This window comes from Mus caroli, chromosome 8 (genome assembly GCF_900094665.2).
Source record: "Mus caroli chromosome 8, CAROLI_EIJ_v1.1, whole genome shotgun sequence".
Classification (NCBI taxonomy): Eukaryota; Metazoa; Chordata; class Mammalia; order Rodentia; family Muridae; genus Mus; species Mus caroli.
Window position 1 is genome coordinate 102,263,904 of NC_034577.1, and position 24,123 is coordinate 102,288,026.

The following is a 24,123-nucleotide window of genomic DNA, read 5'->3' on the forward strand; positions in this document are numbered from 1 at the left end:
CCGTCCTTGACTACAGCACTGATTCAGTGACTTCAGTGACTGCACTTTGACTAGTTTGGATTCCTGGGTTGTGTGGTTAAAAATGTTATTTAAAACCAAACTCAAAACAGTAAAGAAGCTAGTGTCACATGGAAAGATTGCTAACTGTTACTGCATGTCCTATGTAGTCCTGTGGTTTCTGGAAGCATTACCATCTCCAGCTCTTCCACACGAAGCTGCTTGCGGCACTTGAGTGATACCCGGTGCTCCTTGGCCTCCTGCAGAGTGTCGTTGCGCACAGTGGTGCTCAGGCAGATCACTACATCCACCCTGCCATGAAGGAGAAGGCTTTAGACTGTCTGCCTAAAGGGGCTGAATGCCCAAGCACTAGGCTGAAACAGCAGCAGGGGCCACACTGTTTACTAAGAGTTCATTCTTAGCCAGGCAGTGGTGGCACATGCCTTTGATCCCAGCACTTGGGAGGCAGAGGCAGGTGGATTTCTGAGTTCAAGGCCAGCCTGGTCTACAGAGTAAGTTCCAGGACAGCCAGGGCTACACAGAGAAACCCTGTCTCGACATATAGCTGTGTTTTTAAGTGTCTTTCTTGCAAGTCTTGCTGTTGTTTTAAGTAATTCATCTGTCGCCCTTATTAACAATGGCTCAAAAAGCCCAGACCTTGGATATGGTAAATAAACACCCACAGTCACACCCTTTGATTGGAAAGGTGAAGTTCTACATTTGAAAGGGGAAAAAGTATGCTGAGATTGTTATGGATATAGCTATAGATGTTATATCTACATTCACATAATTTTTTTTTTTTTTGGAGATAGTATAAGCTTGGCTATCCTAGACCAGGTTGGTCTTGAGCTCAGAGATCCACCTACCTCTTCCGCCTGAGTGCTGGCTGGGATTAAAGGCATGTGCCACCAGCTCCCACTGTATAATCATATGACTATATAGAGTATATTGTTTTAAATTTTTCTTACAACAACAACAACAAACAGGGTTTCACAATGTATCCCAGAATGGCCTGGACCTTATAGCCTTCTTATTCTGTCTCCTGAGTTCTGAGATTAGAGATGTGTGCCACCCTAATTGTCCATATGATTAGTACCTATTATTTTCCTTCTGTGGCTAATTTATATGTTGAACTTTGTCATAGATATGCAAGTATAGAGAAAGGTTGATACAGTGGTTGGTACTATCTGTAGACTTAAGCACTCACTGTGGCTTTAGCACATGGCCCCACTGCACCTTCAGAAGTCAGGCAGTAGTAGCCTGACTGGAACAGAGGCCTCACACAGCACATGTGATAGACAATTCAATACTTATTATTAAGAACACTGTGACCAGCCGGGCGTGGTGGCGCACGCCTTTAATCCCAGCACTCGGGAGGCAGAGGCAGGCGGATTTCTGAGTTCGAGGCCAGCCTGGTCTACAAAATGAGTTCCAGGACAGCCAGGACTATACAGAGAAACCCTGTCTCGAAAAACCAAAAAAAAAAAAACACTGTGACCATAGCAAGGATGGCGCTCTTAACACTCACACGCTGTGAGACTTTCACTGGGCTACGGGGGTGAGGGACGGGCAATGTGGGATTGTCCATGGGAACCTGATCACACACAAAAGGGAAAATATGTCCAAGCAACATGGCTCTCCTCCCCTTACAACCTGTAAGATTTGTGCTGTCAAAGCTCATCAGTCTCCTCATTGAGACCTGGTTCCCAAGAGAGTCAAGGTCTACTTCCTCCCTAAAGCTCTACTTCAGAGAGGCCTGTGCTGCTTCTCTGCAGAGGTGACACACCGGGGTGATGCTGGGAAAAGGTTGAGCCAGCAATTTCCTTTTCCGGGTGCTCCCTACACCTGACTCAGACAGGCAGTCTGAACCTAGAAAAAAAATCAAGAGCATTCCCTCCTTCCAGAGCTTTTCTTTTGACAATACCTATGGTTATGGACAAGTGTGGCTGTAGGCAGTTGTGGCCATGGTCTGGCAGACAATGCAGTTTGATTAGACTACCAAAGAGAGACACGGGAGGCCTCTGGGCCTCACACCCTACACACCCACTCTGTAGTGTGGGAGGCTTGGGAAACATGTCAAATCACTTAAAGAGATACATACTTCTTTTTTATGTTGGGGCAGAGCTTTAACACATCCTCCTTGCAGGCCATTTTGAACTTGTAAGAGAATCGAAAATCCTTCATCTGTACCTGAAAGATGAGAAAGAAAACAAGTTCTGTGGAAGTTATGATTAAAAATAACGAGTGACATTTCAGACAAAAAGCATTCACAGGTTGAGGATGTATGTAATTGGCTAGCATGCACAAAACTGGCACTACATAAAATACATGCCCTTGACACCAGCACATGGGAGACAGACACAGCACAGGAAAATTAGAGGTTCAAGGTCATTCTTGGCTATAAAGCAAGTTTGAGGCTGGTCATAAGACCTTTCATAGTCTGCTGAGATCTCATGTCTCCCTGTGACAGCACACAGGTCTTCCTGTACTTCAAATCACACTGAGCTCACTATGTTGATTCATGCTGCTATCCCCCAGGGTTCTTAGTGTGTCGTCTTGCAGTCCCTTCATTCCACAGCCTCTGTTCTGGCTTTGTTTTCCTTCCTTGAACCTGCCCTGCTCACGCAGCTAAAATATATACCACACCTGTTCTGGGATCTTTAACTAGAGTCTAGATGCCAGCAGGGCAAGAAAGCCCATTAACATTATAGAATGCAAGCATATGGGCTCCTGGCTCTGAGGAAACAGTTAATAACCTCAGCAGACTGACAAATCGTCCTCTCTGAACAGAGTGCTTGCCATACCCCACTTCCTTAGCTGCTTCTTATTACCAAGAGTGTAGTCAAACCATATTATTCAAATGGTAAATCTAAGCTGAATGATTTAAAAAGAAAAAAGGTAGATATGCTGTGAAGGGATTTAGTGCAGCACACAGTATGTGTGGGAGGGAAGAGAAGCGCGGGGAACAGTAGGAACAGAAGAGAGGCATCAGGGTCCAGTGTATTGATGTACATCCACCACACACAACTACAGATCCCAGTGATCTAAGTATCACTTAATGTGAGCATTACAGCCAGAGCAGGAGCTGCTGGCTCTCTTTTCTCTATCCCTTCTGTAACGAATGTTTCCTAGGACTAAGTCTCATTTCACCACATGCTAAGCTGTTGAGAAAAGCCCTGTTTATTGAGAAGCTGGGGAAGAGCAGAGCTGCGTGGCTGCTGTAAAGCAGGGGGCAGCTACCCCACAGTCAGCACAGCAGACAAGACAGGAAGGAAGGGCACTGACCAGCTGGAAGTGAGTGACGCCAATGGCACACTTCTCGTTCATGTCCTTCTGGTGCTTGTTCTGGATCAGACACTCCATCAGGTCCCCAGAGTCGATCTGGTTGTCTGCCACGTCCTGGGGAGGACAGCACACACTTACACTTTATGTGTCACAATTAACAATACAATCTAAAGCGCCATCCACGAAAATGTGAATAGGAGTGACCCTCCAAGTCTTCAAAATAAAGATATGTCATAAATTCAAAAGCAAGCCTGAGAAATCAGGAAAGATAGCAATTCAGCAGAATAAAATTCATGAAGCAGGAACCCCTGCCATGAGGACGATCACTATGTCCTTGTATAATGCCAGCAGCGGCTTCCGGGATGGTTCCTATCTCTCAGTTACTAAATGTACTTCCCTCCTGTGAGTAAGAAACAAGGTGAGTGAGTCCCCAAGCACCAGGTGATATGGACAGTTACTAGTTACTACCACTGCTAATAGCTCCTGAGAGGCAACTCAGCCACACCCTGGAGTTTCCCTCTTGTATCTTTTCCTATGAAGTCATCTCACACACTGCTGCTGGTCACACACTGCTCCACTACAGAGTGCTACCAACTGCGGAATTAAGTTGGGCAATCAAACAGGGTTCTCAGATGTTGACCTCTCCCTCAATCGTGTTTATAGTTCTAAATTTTACTTCCTAAGCTGGTTATCACTCAACAGTAATGTATGCTGAAGACAGAGACACCCTTGGGCCCAAAGTCCCGTTGAACTTGGTTATGTTAGTAACCCTTGTTCCTACAGACATCACTCACATGGCAAAAGTTCTGAATGATCGGCTCACAGGCTCTCATCAGCAAAGCTTCTATTTGTATGTCCTGTGGAAGATGAAATGGATTAGTTACTCTGCTATGCAAAGGCCAGGGAGGGAGGGGGAGGCTAGAGGTGTGTGTGTCCCTGTCTGAACTATGTAGCTGCAGTTAGAACTCAGAGATCCACTTGCCTCTGCCTGAGTGCTGGCATTAAAGTGCCTGGCAGGGAGAGCCTTCATCAACTTGAACAACTGAAGAGGCAGAGTTAAGAACAGGAGATGAATACTTGCAATAATATTAGAGCATGTGACTTCTCTGCAGTTTCATGATCTCTCTATTTCTGAGCAGCAGCATCTATCCTAATTGGGCTTTTTAACCTCATGTTTTATATTTTAGTAGGTTTCAGGCTATAACAGGGATAAACACGTGTTCAATCTCTCATGTATAACTGGGAGTCTCAAGATTTTATTAAGCATAGAAATAGTACCAAGTGACCTCACTACAGAGCTTCAGATTAAAGAGACCATGGCTAATTAGATTGTTTTTAAATGTGATTAAACCTGAAATGCAGAAGCCATGTTTTCTCAAGTGAGAAAAGCTCTAATAAATAATAATTTTGAAGAAAAAAACAAACCTAAGAGCTAAATGTATAGACAATTATACGGCTTCTGGAGCAGTGGTAGAAGGGTCAGGCCTCAGCACAATGGACTAATATCTTCTTTTCCTTCTCCTCTTCCTTCTACAGCCTCCTCCTCCTCCTCCCTTTTGTTTGTTTCCTTCTTTTGTTTCGTTTTGGTTTGGTTTTTTGGGGACAACGTTTCTCTGTAACAATTTGGGTTGCCTTAGAACGTGCTCTGTAGATCAGGCTGGTCTCAAACTCAAGAGAACCACCTGCCTCTGCCTCCCAAGTGCTGGGATTAAATTGACAAGACAATCTGCTCTCTCAAGAGTATGAAAACAAAAGTGCTAAGTAATGCTGGCGGCTCCTCTCCTCTAGGGAGCCGCTCATTACTTACCTCGGACTCTAACTCGGTGAGGTTACCCACGATGTCTCTGCATTCCACAGCTAAGTCATCGAGATGGTCTTGAAGGCACTCAAGCTCCTGCACATGAGAGGCAAGCCCTTCAGTCATGGGAGTGAACAGGTGAGAGGGGCTCAGTCTCTGCTTCCTTTGAATTCAGCTTCCCTTTAAAACTCCCTCACTAAACTGAACACAAAAGCTTCGCGTGACTAAAGCTGAGGTGTAACATGCTCCCGATGTAAGCCAGGTGAGGGCCAGGCAGTACAGTAAGCCATGCAAAATCACAAGGCCAAGCTTACAAGCCCAAAGGGAACCAGTCAGCTGGCTTCAGACTACAAACCTCAGACTATAAACTTCAGCAGGCTGCTTTCTAAAATTATGAATGTTTTGCCTGCGTGTATGCCTATGTGCCACATGTACACAAGTGATGAAAATGATATTCAACAGCCAATACCCTTGGTAAGTAATTACAGTGCTTCTTTAAAATATCCAACTCCAATGTGACAGTTTCTTGGTATCTCTGTATGTGACCTAGTAATTAGTGTTGTTTATTGAGGCGTACGTACAGGCTTATTTATAGAAGCATGGTCTATACTATTGCAAGGCCCTTGAGTGGCCAGGCCCAGCTTCTGAGGACAGCCAACCACCAGGCCCATCCTCTCAGAATACAGCCAAGCCCAAATCTACCCTCAACAAACCTCATAGAAAGCTTATTTCCAGCTCAGGTCCTTGTTGCTTCTCTCCCTAGTAGAGGCAGCCACCGTCCTGTGCTTTTCTCTATTAAACTTATATGGTGTGATTTTATGGTACTCCCTGGAGCCCTCCTCCTAGGATACTTTAACACTACTGAATAAATTTTCATGGCTGGATGTAGTGGCACATACTTTAAATTTCAGTACTCAGGTAAGCAGAGGCAGAAAGATCTCTGTGTATGAGGCCAGCCTGGTCTATGTTGCAAGTTCCAGGCCAGCCAGCGCTACCTAATGAGACCATATCTCAAAAAATAGGTTAAGAAATAAATGAACTGGGTGTGGTGGTGCACGCCTTTAATCCCAGCACTCGGGAGGCAGAGGCAGGCGGATTTCTGAGTTCGAGGCCAGCCTGGTCTACAAAATGAGTTCCAGGGCTACACAGAGAAACCCTGTCTCGAAAAACCAAAAAAAAAAAAAAAAGAAAGAAAGAAAAAAAGAAATTAAATGAAGCTCTTTAAGCTCCCCCCTTCCCCCTTCTCTCCATGTGGCCATGGCCAGTGGTCTCCCTCTTTCTACCTTCTCTCTTTCTCCTTGCCTTTCTACAATAAAGCTCTAAAACCATAAAAAAGAAATAAATGAAAAAGAAAAATTTTCTTAATGGTCATTTACTGGCTATAATCTTCAGGGAATGGTAGATAGGACTACCATTCTCTTCCCATTATATGTATGTATAGGCATAACATACATGTATAGATATAGCATACAAGTATAGGTGTGTGTGCATATGCATATGGAGACCAGAGGTCAATCTTGGGTGTTGTTTAGTAACTGTCCAACCTGTTTATGAGACAAGGTCTCTCACCGGGTAATGGGTGAGAGATTAGGTTGCCAATTTGGTTAGGTTGGTTTCAGAGTGAGCTCCAGGTACCTGCCTGTTTTTCCTTCCCAGGGGCTAGTATTATAAGTAGGAGCTACCTCACACCGCTTTCACTTGAGTGCTGAGCCCCAAGCCTATGTTTGTACACTAAGAACTTTACCAACTGGGCTATCTGTCTGATCCCTGTTGTTTGAAACAAAATTTCATGCATCTCAGCTGGCTCCAAATTCTCTATGTAGCCAAAGACTATCTTTTCCTGTTGTTTTGTTTTTGGAGACAGGACCTAACTGTTTAATAAAGAGCAGGCTATCCTCAAACACAGAGTTCTAGCTGCCTCTCCTCCTGAGTGCTGGGATTAATGGTGTGAACCATGGCCGGCTGCCAAAGCTATCTTTGAGCTGATCATCCTGCTTCCACTTCCCCAGAACTCTAAGACTTACTAATCTCATGTGCTAGCTACCATATCTAGCTATATGTGACTTTGAAAATTCCAGACGGGGGCTGTCATGGTATAAATGAAGCCCGAGGCCTAAGTTCAGTCCTTATTCTAACATTAACATCTTTCTAAGCAAGCACCTGCTCTTGACTGATTACCTTGCTCCATGATGAAGACACACTGCCTTGCTCACAACTTTCAGTAACACTTTCCCCAAACTAGACACACAGTCTTAGAGGCAGTCACAGAAGGCACATATTATTGAGGCTACTCTTTTCTGGTTTATTCTTTGTGAAAAGGTTATAATGAAATGAATTCTTAGAATTCATCTTGAGTTTTTAGTAAGGAAGATTTCTTCTCTGAGTCTCAATTTGATCAACTAAGTAGAAAAATAATCCCATTTCCATGTATCTTGTAGGGCTGCTTTAGGGCAAGCACATTATCTACTGGTATATACCAGACACGTATGAATATATTTAATGTAATGTGTAAATGTTAGAAAATACATTAAAAAAGAAAAAGAAAAGAAAGAATTAAAAATGAGACACAGGGGTGAAAAGATGGCTCAGAGGTTAAGAGCACTGACTGTTCTTCCAAAGGACTTGAGTTAATTCGCAGCAACCACATGGTGGCTCACAACCATCTGTAATGGGATCTGATGCCCTCTTCTGGTGTGTCTGAAGACAGCTACAGTGTACTCATATAAACAAAATAAATAAATATTAAAAAAAAAAAGAGACACAACGAGGAAAGAAAAGGGAAATATGCTAAGGAAGATGGAATGTCTAGCACAAAATCTTATATTTTCATCAGACCAGGACATATTTTGGCTCTAAGATTTTCATTTTAAAAATTTTTAGATTTTCATTTAAATATATGTGTTTTTCCTAACTTAACATGTGCAACATGTGCATGCCTAGACCTGCAAAAGGCAGAAGAGAGGAATCAGGTCCTCTGGAACTGGAGTTACAGATGACTGCGAGCCAGCATGTGGGTGCTGGGGACAGAACCTGGGTTGTTTTCCAGAGCAACAAGTATTCTTAACCTGTGAGTCATCTTAGATTCTTTTGCTCTAAACTTTAAGCAAAGAAGGGAAATAATCAACTCTAAAAATACAGAAACCATAACATTAAAACATGAAAAATGTAGTTATTCTTAGATATAAAAACAAGAAACAAAACCTCTGATGGGTTTTTCTAGGAAAGAAGACTGAAAAGATAACAACCCCATCAGCAAACACTGAGCTGGCCGCCATGGGGACTTTAGGAAAAGCATGCGGAAGCCGTCACTGACCTGCCCAGTCTCTGTCTTCTCACTGCACCACTTCCCTAGGTCTATGAGGCACTTGTCCTGGAGGGCAGGGTCCAGCTTAACATCCATGGCTCGCTGGTGCAGGATCCTCTGGACTTCAGCTCGACATTCTCGTGAGAGCTACAGAGAAGGAGCAAGAGACTTTAGAGGTAACAGAAATAAATACATGAAGCCCCTAGGTGTAGCAAACTAATAACCAGGCCTGTAGTTACCCCTCAAACTTTATAACAAATGCTATCTAGGACAAGAACTAAATGCTCTAGGAAGCTACTAGAAGGTCAACTCTACAAGAAGTTTGTTCTGAGTCAGCATTTTAATTCCATGGTGGAAGAAGAAACAAACTTCCCCAAGTTGTCTTCTGATTTCACACACACACACACACACACACACACACACACACACACACACACACGGAGAGGGAGGGAGGGAGAAGAGGAGAGAGAGAGAGAGAGAATAAAAATATACAAATTGGGGGGCCAGGCTTTTAGCTTTTATAGTATGATATTTTCTAATTGTACCTCCTGGGTCTGACTCTTAGACACTTGGACTGGGCTCACAAGGGGTAGTTGTACTCAGGTATATAAAGTACAACATCTGTAGCATGCGGAAATAAGATTCAGTAAGGTCTCACAATGAGGCCAGCAGCATGTGTAGGTGGCACCAGAAGACAAGAAGCTCACACAAGTACCTTACAGAGCAGCACCCGGGCAGGGAGACGCCAGGAGGCTTGTGTGGAAGCTTCTCCTCCACCCAGTGCATTGCCAGAGAAGTCTCACTAATATAAAGCTTTTGTGTCTGGCTGCCAGAGGTGCAGAAACCTAAAGAACCATTTGTATCCCAGCTAAAAGCTTCCAATGGATCTTTAAAGCTAAGTAAAGTTACAACAGCAGAATTGAACTGTCCATTTGTAATTTGGATTTTGAAAATTTAAAGAGGAAACCTGGACTGTTTCCCCACATCCTTTGTTTAGAACAAAGACAAACTAACACATAGCAGAGAAGCTGGACAGACAGCTTCAACAGCAGGGATGCTTACCCAAGGACTGCATTTCTAGGAGTGGAGCATCCTCCCACTCTACCACACATCCCTGCAAGGCTTCCTTGTGTTGACAGAAACCAGAACAGTAGGAAACAAATGACAGTGGGGAGAACCAAGGGTGATGGCATACCCTCCTTCCTTGCTCTTCCGTGCGGTAGGCATGTCTGTATAGGCAAGAAAACACAGCTCCAGGGGGCATAAGTTCACTGGTCTCATTCCAACCATGGGTATGGCAAAGGCGGGAAGCATCTCCCTGGCATTTTCGGTATAAAACAGGGTCCAACCTAGAAGGTTAAGGATTAAAAGAGAAGCTCTACTTTCTGTATTTTCCTTCTCATCCATTGTAAGAGTTTTTGCGGGCTTCCCCCCACCCCTCCTTTCAGACAAGGTCCTATATAATTCAGGCTGGTTTTGAAGCTGCTGTGTAGCTGCTGGGGATGAACTCTTGATCCCCTGTCTCCACTTCCTAAACTGATCTTACAGGCATTAGCAGGAACACCTCACTCTGAATGCTGCTCACAGTGACACAACAGTCAATGTATAGACAACTTCATACAGAAGACGTACTCTTCCTCAAAGACTCTAAGGTACACACTGCTACTGTAAGACAGCAGAAAGTAAAACTAAGTTTGCTGCTAGCCTAGGCAATTCACAATGCAATGCAACCCCATCTGATATACCAGCTTCAACAAGATTAGAAAATGACAGGAACTAGTCTCCTACTCAGAACACTCAACAACAAAACTAATTTATCCATCTTCTTATGGAAGATAAAGCAGTGGTTTCTTCAATTAATCTGAAAATTGCTTATCAAGTTATAAAACATTTAATTGTGAATCATCTGTGGACATGATGATGTATTGAACCTGCTTGTTTCTTTAAATCAGACTAAGGAACGTCTGATTCTGTTCACATTCCATTGTAAACTGTAAGGAGACCTATTTAATGGAAGGAGAGACGCTAATATTAAGCTTTTATGAGATTATGAAGCACATTTTGACCACAGGAGAAAGAGTAAGGGGGGAGGAGAAATCACCGCCTTGATTGGGGAGAGGTGCAGTAAACTCAAGTTATTTCAGTTCAGATAGCTTGAGGAAGCTCAGAAAAGCAATCACCCAGTTTCCTTTGATCCCTTTCCATACCTAGATGGAAAAGAACAGTCCAGAAAGAGTACAGAAGAGGAGGAGGTAACACAGCCAATAAATAACAGTGACTCTGACTAAGAGCACGCTCCTAGTTCATCCTTTCTTTAGACAATCAAGCTGTCATATGTGCAACGTTATCCTTTTAGAGTCAAAGCTGAAGATGCTCTTGCTGTCTGTACAAGTACCAGGGCTCTTTCTCAATAGATGTTTGTGCTATTAGAAACTGTTTTGAGTCCAGCGTCCAAAGTAGTGGTGAACAGGGATGCTTGCTACAGGCTGGTAGTGGGTTGACTCTGCTTTTAGACACTGCTCTGGGAGCAGTAAGAATAGGTTTTCTGAGGGTTGGAGATAGTTAGCTATCCAAGAATTTAAAAAGAATGTGTTAATTTGTTACTTATTATCATAAACTATAAAAGTGGGGTGTGGGGACACAGCTTAGTAGAGAGTGTACACTCTACAGTATAAAGCCCTGGGTTTAACCTCATGTGGCTGCTGAGATGGTTCAGTGGATAAAGCACTTTATGGTTTAAGCCTGGTGACCCTAGTTTGATTCTCAGAACCTATTTAAGAGTGGAGGCAAGAGAACAGACTCTATGAAGTTGTTCTCTGACTCTCAACTGCTCACTGTGGCAAACAGACACATATCATGCATATGTACACACTGATAAACTATTAACTTCTTCCCCATACACACACCCATTCTTTTGATATTGACCACACAAGGGAACAGAATGAGGCAGTGCCCTCCACTATTTTTAAAATACTCACTTCCAATCCCGAGAGATAAAATACTGTAGCTCTAAGAGACGGTGTTCACAGTCTTCCACCATCTTCTCTGTGTATAAATGCTCCATCAGACATGAGAGAATCCTGGTCATTAAAGAGGTAGATTGTAATGAAGAAGTGTTTTGACAACAGGCTTCTAAACTCATTTCAATACACATTCCCCAGGGTGACATGATTGATTCTTCTGAGAATCACAAAAACTACTGATCTTGTCAGTAATTATTTCTTCTACCAGTTTAAAGCCATTTTGGACTTCAAACTCTGCATATGCAAGACCTACGTAGCAGCTTTATTTTTATTTAGTATGAAAACATTCCAACATATGCAAGAGTAGAGAATAGTGTACAGGCCACTTCTGTTCTCCAGAGCTTTGGTGACCCTGCAACTAAATGTGTTTTAACTCAGTGTCTTCTGCTGATATTTGAAGCATATCTCAGTAAATACTTCGGTCTATTTCTCTAAAATTTGAGATCACTGTCATATCAATAACAACAATAAAAAGGTAAACACATCATATAAAATAAACACCTAGGGCAGGCAGTGGTGACACAGGTCTTTAATCCTAGTACTTGGGAAACATGCAGGAGGATCTCCATCAAGTTTGAGGCTAGCCTGGTCTATAGTGTGAGTTGCAGGACAGCCAGGGCTATACAGAAAAACTATCTCAAAAAACAAACAAAGCAAGCAAGCAAGCAAGCAAACATAACCTTGTTGCCCCACATCTTAAATATTTTCAACTATCTCATGTCTTTTAAAATATTTGTTCAAATCAAAACCCAGCAAAGGGCCACATGTCATATTTAATTAAAGATGTTGGGGATGGAGAGATGTGTTAGTGTTTAAGAGCACAGATTATTCATCAACAGGATTCAACTCAATTCCCAGCACCCCCATAACTGTTCTGGTTACAGGAAATCTGACACCATTTTCTGGCTACTGTGTGTTACCAGGCAAGTAAGTAGTACATAGACATGCATGCAGGGAAAACACCCATATGTGTAAAATGAATCTCCTTCCCTTCCCCTGTCCCTCTTCTGGTTGCCATGGCTACTATACTATAAACATTCTGTCTATGCTCATCTACATCTATACACCATCTAAACACAAAAACTGTAAGATGCCAGGTGTAGTGATGCACACCTTTAATCCCAGCACTCGGGAGGCAGAGGCAGGCAGGTCTCTGAGTTTGTGGCCAGTCTGGTCTACAAAGTGAGTTCCAGGACAGCCAGGGTTCACAGAGAAACCCTGTCTCGAAAACAAACAAACAAACAAACAAACAAGCAAGCATGCATGAGACAGCACAGTGCCAAGTGTTTCACTTTATCCTGATGCCCTGAGAGTCTTTGAATTACAGGAAGTTACTCAGTGACTAATAGGTCCTATATGCCCAGTCACTGTCAACAAATGCCATCATAGTTCTGGGTTTGGGTGTCTCTATATCATGGGTAAGGCAGACCAGAAGTCTCAATCTCAATATTAGTTTTAGCAAAAGTTTGGTGTGTGTCCATGTTCAACAAAATGTTAGTCAAGATATTAAACTACTCAAAAGCCACTCGAGGGGAATGTTCTCTGTGTTGGCAAATAAAACACAACATGGAGAGTGAACCTACATTGGGTCTCCGGATCGTATGTGTTTGCAGGCTGTCTGTATTACAGATTCACAAGCTTCATTCAAAGCTCGATCAATGCGGTAGTCTGCACCGGGGTCAGTCTCCTGAATCAGTGTCTGAAGCTGGATTGAGGGAAAAAAAGGTAGTTTAGGCACAGAGAAGAACAACGTCACCCAGCAGATGCTCAGTCCAGCTATCATAACACAACCCAAACAAACATCTACAGATGGTACTAGCTATGTTGGAAAACGCTGTTGGAACATTTTCCATTTTTTTTCTCCATTTTCCACTTGCCCTGGGTTTTCTGTTGAAGTCATTGTGGAACTTGCACATTTACTTGGTCATCTACAAAACAAGTCTGAACAACATGCCTAGGCAAGTTCACTCCAAAGGAAGCCAGAGTTGAAACAAGTAAAAGAAAAGACATCTCAATTAGAGGACAATTTGATCCTAAAAAGGCTGTAAATGTGGCTGCAATGACATCGGTGTCATAACAAGCATACTACGTTTTATTGAGGTAGATGTGAGAGATTTCAATTAACTCATAGCTGGAATTAGAAAACAAGACTGTGCTGGACAGTGGTAGCTCACACCTTAAATCCCAGCACTCTGGAAGCAGCAGCAGGCAGATTTCTGAGTTCAAAGGCCAACCTGATCTACAGAGGAGTTCCAGCCAGGGCTGGTACACCGAGAAATCCTATCCTAAAAAGCAGACTGACAGACAATCAAGAACAAAAATGAGAAAAGAAAAGAATGCTTACAAGTTATTACCTTTTACCTACTATCTTTATACCACAAGCATTAGCACAGAATGCTCGCTGTAAAATACCTAAGACTGAAAGTGCACTCTTCCCATCTGCGTGCACTTGGCCCATCCCTTACTGGAGAGAAAGGAAGCAGGCGCCTCAGAGTGAAGGACTGAAGGGTCTGTGGATCGGAAGACCAAGTGCAAGTCCTGCTCTGTTCTGTGCCACCTGAGCTGTGAGAGCTGGACAGTCTCATGTGCCACTGAGTTTTTTACTCCCTCTTATTTTTATTTTATGTGTACAAGTGTTTTGCCCACATGTATGTCTGTCTAACCTGTGCACATACAGTGCCTGTGGAGGCCAGCAGAAGGCATCAGGTTCCTTGGGACTGGAGCTACAGATGTTTTAAGTTATAATGAGAATGCTGGGAACTCAACTCAGATTCTCTGGTAGAGCCGCCAGTATGAATTTTAACCCCAGAACCATCTCTCCAGCCCCAAATTTTAGTTCAACTACAGATTTTAAGAAATGGCCAAGTGTGGTGATGTATGTCTTTAATCACAGCACTCAGGACATAGAGGCAGGTGAGTTCAAGGCCAGCCTGGTTTAGAGTTCCAAGACAGCTACACAGTGATATTGTATCCGAGAACAGATAGACAGACAGATGTTGATACCACATGAAAAAAGTAAGGCAAACTGCAAAGCATTTTATAGACAGAAGATCACTATTACCACAGATGGGTAGCAGATGGGGCTGTGGAGTGGGAATCTTAAATAGAGAAAGAAAAATAGAAATTACAACCCTTACTGCTTTAATTTCTTTTCTTTTTTTTTTTTTTTCCATCCTTAAGAATTAGATACTTCAGCCCGGGAGGCGGGGGTGGGGCGGGGAGAGGAGGGGAATGTGCCTTTAATCCCAGCACTCTGGAGGCAGGGCTGTTGAATCACTGAGTTCCAGGTTAGCCTGGTCTACAGAGTGAGTTCCGGGACAGCCTGAGCCACACAGAGAAACCCTGTCTCAACAAATAAACAAACAAATAAACAGGTTTAGACATGCTCTGTGTCACTGGTTTACCCTTTCCTGGAGCCTTTTCTGATCTGGACACATCTGACCTGGGATCCCACAATGGTTCATAACAAAGCTCTGGCCCCTTTACATACATACAGATTTTAGATAAAATAAAGATCCCAATTCTATTATCCTAGAAAGAATCATTAAGAGAGAAATATGGGGAAAATGTCAATATTCTGGAATAGAAATTTCTATAAATTATTGGTGGTAATTTGGAAAAGCTAAAGAATATTGTAGCTTGCTGGTAGAAAAATTACTTTGTTAGCAAATTTTGACACCGGATGACCAAGATCAAGATAGTAATATCTTTTTTTCTAATATCCCATGGCATCTAGTAGGCTAATAATTCAAGGGATTATTGCCATTCTAGAATTCAGTGTAGGGAGTGAGGAAAATATGCAATTGGAATACAAACTGAGCCAGGTGCAATGATGAAGGAATGCCTTTAATCTGAGGCTTTGGGAGGTAGAGCCAATTGGATCTCAGTGAATTTGAGGTTAGCTTGATCTACATAGCAGGTTCTAGGATAGCAAGGACTACATAAAGAGACCCTATCTCAAAACAAAAAGGAAACAAAACAAAAAACAAACAAAACAAACAAAAAAAAAAGGAAAAAAAGACTATAAACTGATGTTATGATTGTATATATATTCTGGCCCCTGATATTAACAAAAAAACCCGGAGCAAAGCTCCGGAGAGACTTGGTCTGGAGAAAGCATTCTGCAGTCGTCCTTGATGTGAGAAAGCATAGGCTGAACTCCATTAGTCATAACCCAAGAGTAACTGTGGTAAATCTGGAGGAGTGTAGACTCATTAGGATAATAATTATCCACATACTTTACAGTTCAGTACTTGCTGATAACCATTACCAGTTCATTAAATTAATCCAGAGACAGATGTTGAAGTCTGCTGTGTCAAGGAAGAAAACTTTCAAAGTGAAAAGAAACCCACCCAAATTGCTCAAAGATATTCTTCAGTTTGACTAAGGCTAGATAATATAGAAGACAGAGGATGACTCTATCCTTCTGGAAAAATTGCTTTTAGTTTTTGTGAGAAAAGCCTTTTAAAAAATAGAATCCATACAATGAAAATGAAGTGCTTCCTTCCTAAGCAGTCTCACTGCAGTCAGAACCACACAGCTCACTATCTGTGCTCGCCCTCTGGGTTTGGAAAGCCCTTTCTTCTGGGCACGAAGGGTGGTGTAGGCGGGACTCAGTTATCTTGGAAGCTGAGTCACTAGTTCTTTTAACGAAGCTAACTTTTCAAAAGCCTCATAGTGAACTATGTGCCTCAAAACAGAGTTGAGTCCAGTCTATTTTTTTCCTGAACATTTTTACAATAGGTGTAAGCTTACTATAGATAGATTCTTTTCTTCCTATCCTCCTTCCACAACCTTACTAGATGGAATTAAGGATGAAAAGCGAACACAGCAGAGGCCGTCTCCTGATTCATCCTGGATTGCAGCCAGGCATATTCACTGGCACAAAGGGCACCCGAGGCAACTGCCAACAAACAGGACTGCAGAGGCGCACAGCACACTCATCCTCACAGTCTCACAGCAGCCTCCAGAAGCCTGCTCTCTAGCTGATTTTGCTGTTTTAGAGAGGAGGCTGCACTGGTCTTCCCATCCCAGCATAGACATGCACCATGTAACTGCTGTTAGTATCTACTTTGGGTCATGGTTAACAAAAACTGACTTCATATCTAAAGCTCATGTAAACTTGTATTTCAGACTATAAAATTTTGTTATAGACTGTACAAAAAAAATTTTTTTTTAAGATTTATTTCTTTATTATAAGTACACTGCAGCTGTCTTCAGAAACCTCAGAAGAGGGCGCCAGATCTCATTAGGGATGCTTGTGAGCTACCATGTGGTTGCTGGGAATTGAACTCAGGACCTTTGGAAGAGCAGTCAGTGCTCTTAACCGCTGAGCCATCTCTCCAGCCCGACTGTACAAATTTGATTTTACATGATTAACTAGAAAATAAAATTTGCTCTTAAGCCCTTGCTCTCTCCTTGTCTCTTACCTCTGGCTCTCCTTCTCCCCTTTCCTTCCTCCCTCTCCAAGTAGCTGCCTTTCTACAATAAACGCCTTCAAACCATTAAAAAAAAAAAGAGAGAGAGAGAGAGAGAAGAAAAGAAAATTCAAGTAGTATTTAGTTTTTAATAAAAATGCCCAAAAGAAAGTAACAAATGAATTGTGGTTTCCTAAAGCGTGACTAGGTTATAAAACTAGAGTATCTTTCCTGTTTTAAAGGGAAAGTCATTGCAGAGAGTGCTACATTGTAGAGGCTTGCACCTGGTATGCTCAACTGCAGGAGGATTTAAGCCATACAAATAACAAACATGGGCAAAGGCAGGAGACAGGCGTTCTGCATGTACTGTGCTGACTCGGTACTGTCATCTTCAGGACTGCACTGCTCATGAGCACTGGATCAAGAGTCACTTCATTTTCTCTCAGAAAAAGCAAGTCCTTTTTCTGATGTAGGGGACTGATCTCATGGCTGCATTCATGTTATATAGCAATACGAAAGCTAAAGTTTGTAGAAAAGACTATCTTTATATTCTTGTTTGTAAAGTTTGGAGCTGGTGAAAGACAGATCTTTCTGTTTATAGTTTCCCTGATTTAATCTATAAAGACAGTTGATTCTGAGGATGATCCTTCAGACTTGTGGCATATCGTAAAAAAGTAAACTGGCAGAAATTTTCCATTCATGTCAACTCTCAATTTCAACTCAATCAAACTTGTTAAGACAGGCAAGTTCTCTTCGGCTAAGAGCCTCTCTTCATTTTGAAGAAAGTGATTTGCCTTTATTCTGTCTTTCCTAATCCAAAACAAACTGGCAAGTTCTTTAGAAACAGGAAAACAATGGACTTCCTTTACCTAGCTCCACAGCAATTTTTTTTTTTTTTTTTTTTTGGTTTTTCGAGACAGGGTTTCTCTGTAGTGCTGGCTGTCCTGGAACTCACTTTGTAGACCAGGCTGGCCTCGAACTCAGAAATCCGCCTGCCTCTGCCTCCCAAATGCTGGGATTAAAAGCGTACGCCACCACAAGCTTTGTTGTGTAAAAACTTCAACATCTTTATTTAAAAATCTCCCCATAGGAACAATATCTTTGTGTATCTTTAGTACCTGATGCTGTGATGTCAGAAGTAATGTAGAGAAACCATGTGTCAGGTAAATGTTCTTTGACTGATAAAAATGTGAGTTGTCCTGGCTAGTTTTATGTCAACTTGACACAAGCTAGAGTCTGAGGAGAGGGAACCTCAATTGAGAAACATGCCTCCACAAGATCAAGCAAGCCTGTAGGGTATTTTCTTTGTTTTTGGGTTTGTTTGTTTGTTTTGGTTTTTGTTTTTTCGAGATAGGGTTTCTCTGTATAGTCCTGGCAGGCCTCAAACTCAGAAATCCCCCTGCCTCTACTTCCCAACTGCTGGTATTAAAGACATGCGCCACCAGTGCCCCGCAGCATTTCCTTCTTTTTTTTTTTCTTCCTTTTCTCTTCTTTCTTTCTTTCCTTTCTTTTCTTTTTTGGTTGTTTTCGAGACAGGGCTTCTCTGTGTAGCCCTGGCTGTCCTGGAACTCACTCTGTAGACCAGGCTGGCCTCGAACTCAGAAATCCACCTGCCTCTGCCTCCGGAGTGCTGGGATTAAAGGAGTGTGCCACCACACCCGGCTTGGCTCAGCAGCATCTTCTTAATTAGCGATTGAGTGAGTGGTGCCACCTCTGGGCAGATGGTCCTGGGTTCTATAAAAAAGTAAGCTGAGCAAGCCAAAGCCAGTAAACAGCAATCCTCTATGGCCTCTATATCAGTTCCTGCATCCAGATTCCTGCTTGAGTTCCTGCCTAGACTTCCTTCAATGATGGCGGACTACGATGTAAAAGAACAAGCATTTAAAATAACCCTTTCTTCCCAGCTGTTTTGGCTATGGTGTTTCATCACAGCAATAGTAATCCTAAGAAAACAGCCAAGGTGGCAGCAGAAATATTTTTCCTTACCGCCTGCTGGCAGTTCATTCCAAGGTTCCCCTTTTCACCCCGAACCACTTTCATCAGACAGTGGAGGGTTCGCCCTTTCCGATGTAATCCAGAACAATGGTGTTCAATCTCCCCTCGACAGCTCAGGATGATCTCGGGGCTCAGAGAGAAGTCTTCCATCAGCATGCGTCGGTAATCCAGCATCTCACCTTGGCACTCACTGCTCACCTGCCGCCCTGCGTCAGGGGTAAGTCAGACAGTTATGAAATGGGAGTTTGAGGACCAGAAAGCTCTACATGTTAAAACACATTTCTGTCTGGAAAAGAATAATAACCCACAGCCTTTCCAGATGGAATTACTATCTAGACTGAAACGCTTAGAACATGGTAAAACTTTTGCAGCATAAAGAAAAGGAAAAAAAAAAAAAAGCTCAGACCCAGGTTTATCCTGCAGGGTTGTGCACTATAGGTCTTATCAACTATAATACAAATGTTCTGCCAAAGCAAGTCCTTTTTCTGATGTAGGGGATTGAACTCATGGTCACATTCATGCTACATAGCAATACGAAAGCTATCGGGGCAGTAAATAAACTGAGAACAATCGTTATTGCCCTATACAGCTAAAGTTTGTGGAAAATACTATCCTTCAAAAATTCATGATGGCTCCCCATGTCTTGGAGCTATAAATGTGAACAGGGAAAACTTAAAAAGCAGCAACCACCCACTCAGTCCTCAAGTCCAAACAAAAAAAGTTACCCAGTTACTTTAGTGATAGACCCAGGATTTGAAGTCACATCACTCTGACCAAAAACTCATGTGACATTAATGTTCTCCCATTCTTCTAAAGACTATTCCAGTAGTCATTCTAAAAATCAAAAGGTTCAAAAAATGCAGAAGAAAACTACTAATTACAGGTTCAAGAAGCTTCAGAATGTGAACTGAAGGAGTGAAAGGAGAAAAGGAAAAAGAACGTCACCTCTGTGCACTGCTGACTCCAGGCACATCAGAAGGTAGGAGAGCCTGGCTTCCCGGGACCGAGGAAGGTTTTCCACATTGCACCGGTATTTTTTCAAGTCACTCTTACAGGATTTGGCTAATGAGTAACTGACTTTATAATCCTGGGCAATGAGCTTCTGGCGTGTAGTTAGTGCTTCTCTACACTGAGGAAAGAGGATAAGGAATGAAACCTTAAGTCTACCCTGGGATTTACTGTGGCTCAGCTATCTCTGAAAAACAGAAACTCAGAACCAAGCAAGTTGCACTTTTTACCAAAATGCCTATCTGTACGTTTGTTTTGAATCTGGCTCTAAGGTCTGGAGATATGATTCAGCAGTTAAGAGCACTTGCATCTCTTCAGAGGACCCAGGCTCCATTCTCATCACTTACATGGTGGCTCACAGCCATCTACAATGACAGTTCCAAGGGTGCTCTATGAAGCCCTCTTCCAACTTCTGCTGACACACACACAGTGCATATACATATATGCAGGCAAAACATTCATACATGAAAAATAATAAATGAAAAAAGATGATAATAAAAAAAATCTGACTCTAGTATGGAAAGAGTAAGGAGTAAATCACTGGGAAACTGAAATCAGGCAGTAAATTAGTAGCTAACTGTTGCTAGGACATCACATAGGGTTTTGGAGGGTTCAAATATACTAAACTTGGCACAAAGTATTCTTCCTTCTTCAACCATACTTCTGGTATAAATTTCACTGGAACTAAAGTGACAGCTGATATTGTACTTGGATGTTCTATTATACAGAACTTTCTATTACTCTGAACACAGTCAATACTTTAGCTATATAAGAAAACAAACGTTAGAATTATAAAACTAAAGTATTAAAAAGATTCTTGTATCCATTCAGTGACAGGACTAATAGTAATAAGAATATTTAATGAGATAATAATGAAAAATTAAACAACTGGCTATCTATGAAGGATATTGGTGTGGTTAGCCTACACTACCTGAGTATGCAGAGCTAGCATTAATGTGATCCTGGTTAAAATTTTTTCTTTGGGCTGGAGAGATGGCTCAGTGGTTAAGAGTACTGACTGCTCTTCCAGAGGTCCTGAGTTCAATTCCCACCAACCATATAGTGGCTCTCAACCATTTGTAATGGGATCTGATGCCTTCTTTTGGTATGGTTGAAAACAGCTAGAGTGTACTTACATAAATAAATAAATAAATCTTAAATTTTTTTTTCTTCAATTTTACTCCCAAATAACATTTGATTATATAGGCATCATGATTAGAGGTTCTTCCCCTGCCTCCCTTTATGGTTTGAGGCAAACTTTTTTTTTTAAAAAAACATTTATTTATTTGTGTGTGTGTGTGTGTGTGTGTGTGTGTGTGTGTGTGTGTGCGCGCGCGCGCGGGCGCTGGGGTGGTGAGTGCACTGTAGCACGGGTGTGGCCAGAGGACAACCTGCAGAGATTGAGCAATCCTCCCTCCAATCGTGTGGGTTCTGGGATGAACTCAAAGTCACCAGGCTTGGTGACCTGTGCCTTTATCCTCTAAACAATTATGCCAGGCTTTACTTGATTTTAAGATGGAGCATGACTGTGTATTCAGACTGGCCTCAAACTTTAAATCCCCCTGCCTTAGCCTTCTGAGTGCCGTCATGTGCCATCACACCAGGTATCCAAATATACTTCATATACTTAAACAAAGGTGTCTCAATTCTGGAGAGCGTCTTAATTCATCAGTCATTCATACCTTGATAAAGGCAATTCTGTAGATCCAGAGTTTGAAAATATTTGGGAGAAAGAAAAATGTGTTTGCGTTAACTATATACAAATGATTTTGTAACCATTATCCCCTAAACAATATAACGTAGCAATTTTGTTATAGCAGCACCTCATCTGCATTATGTGAGGTATTTTAAGAGATCTAGACACTATTTAAAATTCACAGAAGAAATTGCTTAAGTTATACACAAACACTGTGCCATTTTATATAAGAAACCCTAAGTTTCTTGGTGTTTGAGTATGTGGGTAGTGCTTTGAAATCAACCCTTTGTAAATACCACAAGAAAACTATATAAGAACACTTCTGTGACAGCTGGGAGTGGTGGCACGTGCTAACCCCAGCACTTAGGAGGTAGAGGAAGGAGGATCAGAAATTCAAGAAATTCCTTGGTTCCATGCTGAGATTAGGGCCAATTTGGGCTATGAGACTGAATTTCAGAAACAATCACTCAAACCTAAACCAAAAAGGAAGCAAAAGTTTGTGAAAGCTTTATGAAATTAGTAAAACTTAGTCCTTTTCAAAGAGGTACCTTTTCACTCATGGATTCTTCAAATTTATGGTTAAATAGGCATTTATACACTCTTCCTTCACCAGCTTGTGTCTATAAGATAAAACATACATATTATTACTACTAGCGAAGTAGTTTTGCTGTGATATATGCAGTCTTATACAGAACTTTTATTAAATACACTGTTAATTCAAAAACTCAAGGACATATCAGAGGGGATCTCTTACAATTTGATACCACAGTCAATAAAACTTTATCATCAAATAAAAAACAAGAAAAAAAAAACAAAAACAATAAAACTTTATAATCAGTGGCTCTGATAGTTAATTTTAAAATTTCAAAACAGCAGGCAGAAGGGGAGGACATACATGAGTCAGGAAAGACAGATAGTGCTAAAGTGTATACAAAGAACAAGGGTCCAGCATGTATAAGGTACTGCATTCAATCTGCAGCACAGAAGCAGGAAGGAAATGTAGACAGAGAAGAACTAAGAGCTGTCTAATGAATCATCAGGCTCTATCCAAGGACTTGGCTTTAACATTAGATAATTTCTCTCTCCCTTTTGTTTGTTTGTTTGTTTGTTTTGAGACAGGGTTTCTCTGTGTAGCCCTAACTGTCCTGGAACTCACTCTGTAGACCAGGCTGGCCTCAAACTCACAAGAGCCATCTGCCCCTGCTACCACACCCAGTCACATCTATTTTATTAACCTTAATCAAGACCATATAAAAATGTAATGTAACAGAGCTTTAGCCATAGGATATGAATAAGACTTCCTGGTAGAGTAAGATTCCTATAGATAAAATAAATTTTGTTTTTTCTGTATTTCTTCAGACAAGGTTTCTGTATGTAGCCCTGGCTGTGCTGGAATTCCTTCTATAGAACAGACACTGTCAAACTCAAGATATGATAGCCTCTGCCTCCTCAGTGCTGGGATTAAAGTGGTGAACCACCACTGCACCACAAATAAGTCTTCAACTGACACCAGCATGGTGGTCTACACCTTTAATCATAGCATTTAGAGAGCAGAATCAGATGACTTCAGACTAGCCTGGTCTAAATAGTGAGTTCCAAGACAACCAGGGCTATACAGAGAGTATAAAAACCAACCAACCAACCAACCAACCTAAAAATGAAAGATGAGGGAAAGAAGAAAAAATAATATATATACTGAGTGTCAGAAACAAATTGTTAACTTGATGTTACATCTTCAAGACTGTGCCTCAATACTATTTTTTGTATCTTGGGATTAATTCCATCTTCTGCTTCCGTTGTTTTCCTATTGGTGAAGGTTGTGCTGGTATATTTCATTCTGAAATACAATAATACAGATACACTCGAAAAGGAAGGAAAAACAGCTTTTTAGTAACTCACATTCTCGCAAAAGCGCTCCCGATCATCTCGGCAAGCAAAATACAAATGCCGGTCTAAATGAAAGTCATCCGAGGACAGCTCAGCCACCCTAAGAATGGCTTTCTTGCAGAGTTCTGAGACTTGAATCTTCGGCTCTTTTTCTTCTGCCTCTTTCACCAGGCCTTTTTCCAAACATGATACCACCTCACCTTGTGAATGTGCATCCTAAAATAGCAAAAATATTTTAAAACTTTCACCCTACAGTATTCAAATAAACAGTTAGTTAAAGAAATGGGTGCAGAGATACTGGACAGATAGCTCAACAGTTAATGAATCAGTATGGTTTAAATTTTTAAATTACATCAGTTATTTAGTTTTGTACATGTATAGCTGGAAAAAAATTGCTTGTTTGTTTTTTTCTTTTTTTGAGACAGAGTTTCTCTGTGTAGCCCTGGCTGTCCTGTGCTTGCTGTTGGCAAGAAATTCATGAGAAAATAACCTATTGTTACAAGCACAGTTTATGTGAATACTGAAATAATACTGCAAAAGTGCCTACTCATTTACCTCTAAAAGTTAGATATTTTCAAGTTAGAGTGCTTTTATAGTCAAGTTTGAAAGACAACCGATAGGGCCCCCAATGGAGGAGCTAGAGAAAGTACCCAAGGAGCTAAAGGGAACTGCAACCCCATAGGTGGAACATTATTATGAACTAACCAGTACCC

At 41.7% G+C, this 24,123-nt stretch overlaps 1 protein-coding gene across 1 annotated transcript in view; it reads right to left on the reverse strand.

The window, feature by feature from the left end:
• The window catches only part of Glg1 (golgi glycoprotein 1), a 110,165-nt gene that overhangs the window by 15,388 nt on the left and 70,654 nt on the right, over positions 1 to 24,123 (reverse strand). Inside the window, exons 5-17 of the mRNA XM_021169326.2 lie at positions 23,423 to 23,626; positions 22,072 to 22,143; positions 19,765 to 19,948; positions 18,811 to 19,025; positions 12,991 to 13,112; positions 11,363 to 11,464; positions 9,580 to 9,733; positions 8,394 to 8,531; positions 5,090 to 5,176; positions 4,077 to 4,139; positions 3,283 to 3,396; positions 2,099 to 2,187; positions 192 to 309 (exon numbers count right to left, since the gene is read on the reverse strand). Of these exons, the coding sequence (XP_021024985.1) occupies positions 192 to 309; positions 2,099 to 2,187; positions 3,283 to 3,396; positions 4,077 to 4,139; positions 5,090 to 5,176; positions 8,394 to 8,531; positions 9,580 to 9,733; positions 11,363 to 11,464; positions 12,991 to 13,112; positions 18,811 to 19,025; positions 19,765 to 19,948; positions 22,072 to 22,143; positions 23,423 to 23,626 (1,662 nt within the window). The remainder of the gene's footprint in view (positions 1 to 191; positions 310 to 2,098; positions 2,188 to 3,282; positions 3,397 to 4,076; positions 4,140 to 5,089; positions 5,177 to 8,393; positions 8,532 to 9,579; positions 9,734 to 11,362; positions 11,465 to 12,990; positions 13,113 to 18,810; positions 19,026 to 19,764; positions 19,949 to 22,071; positions 22,144 to 23,422; positions 23,627 to 24,123) is intronic.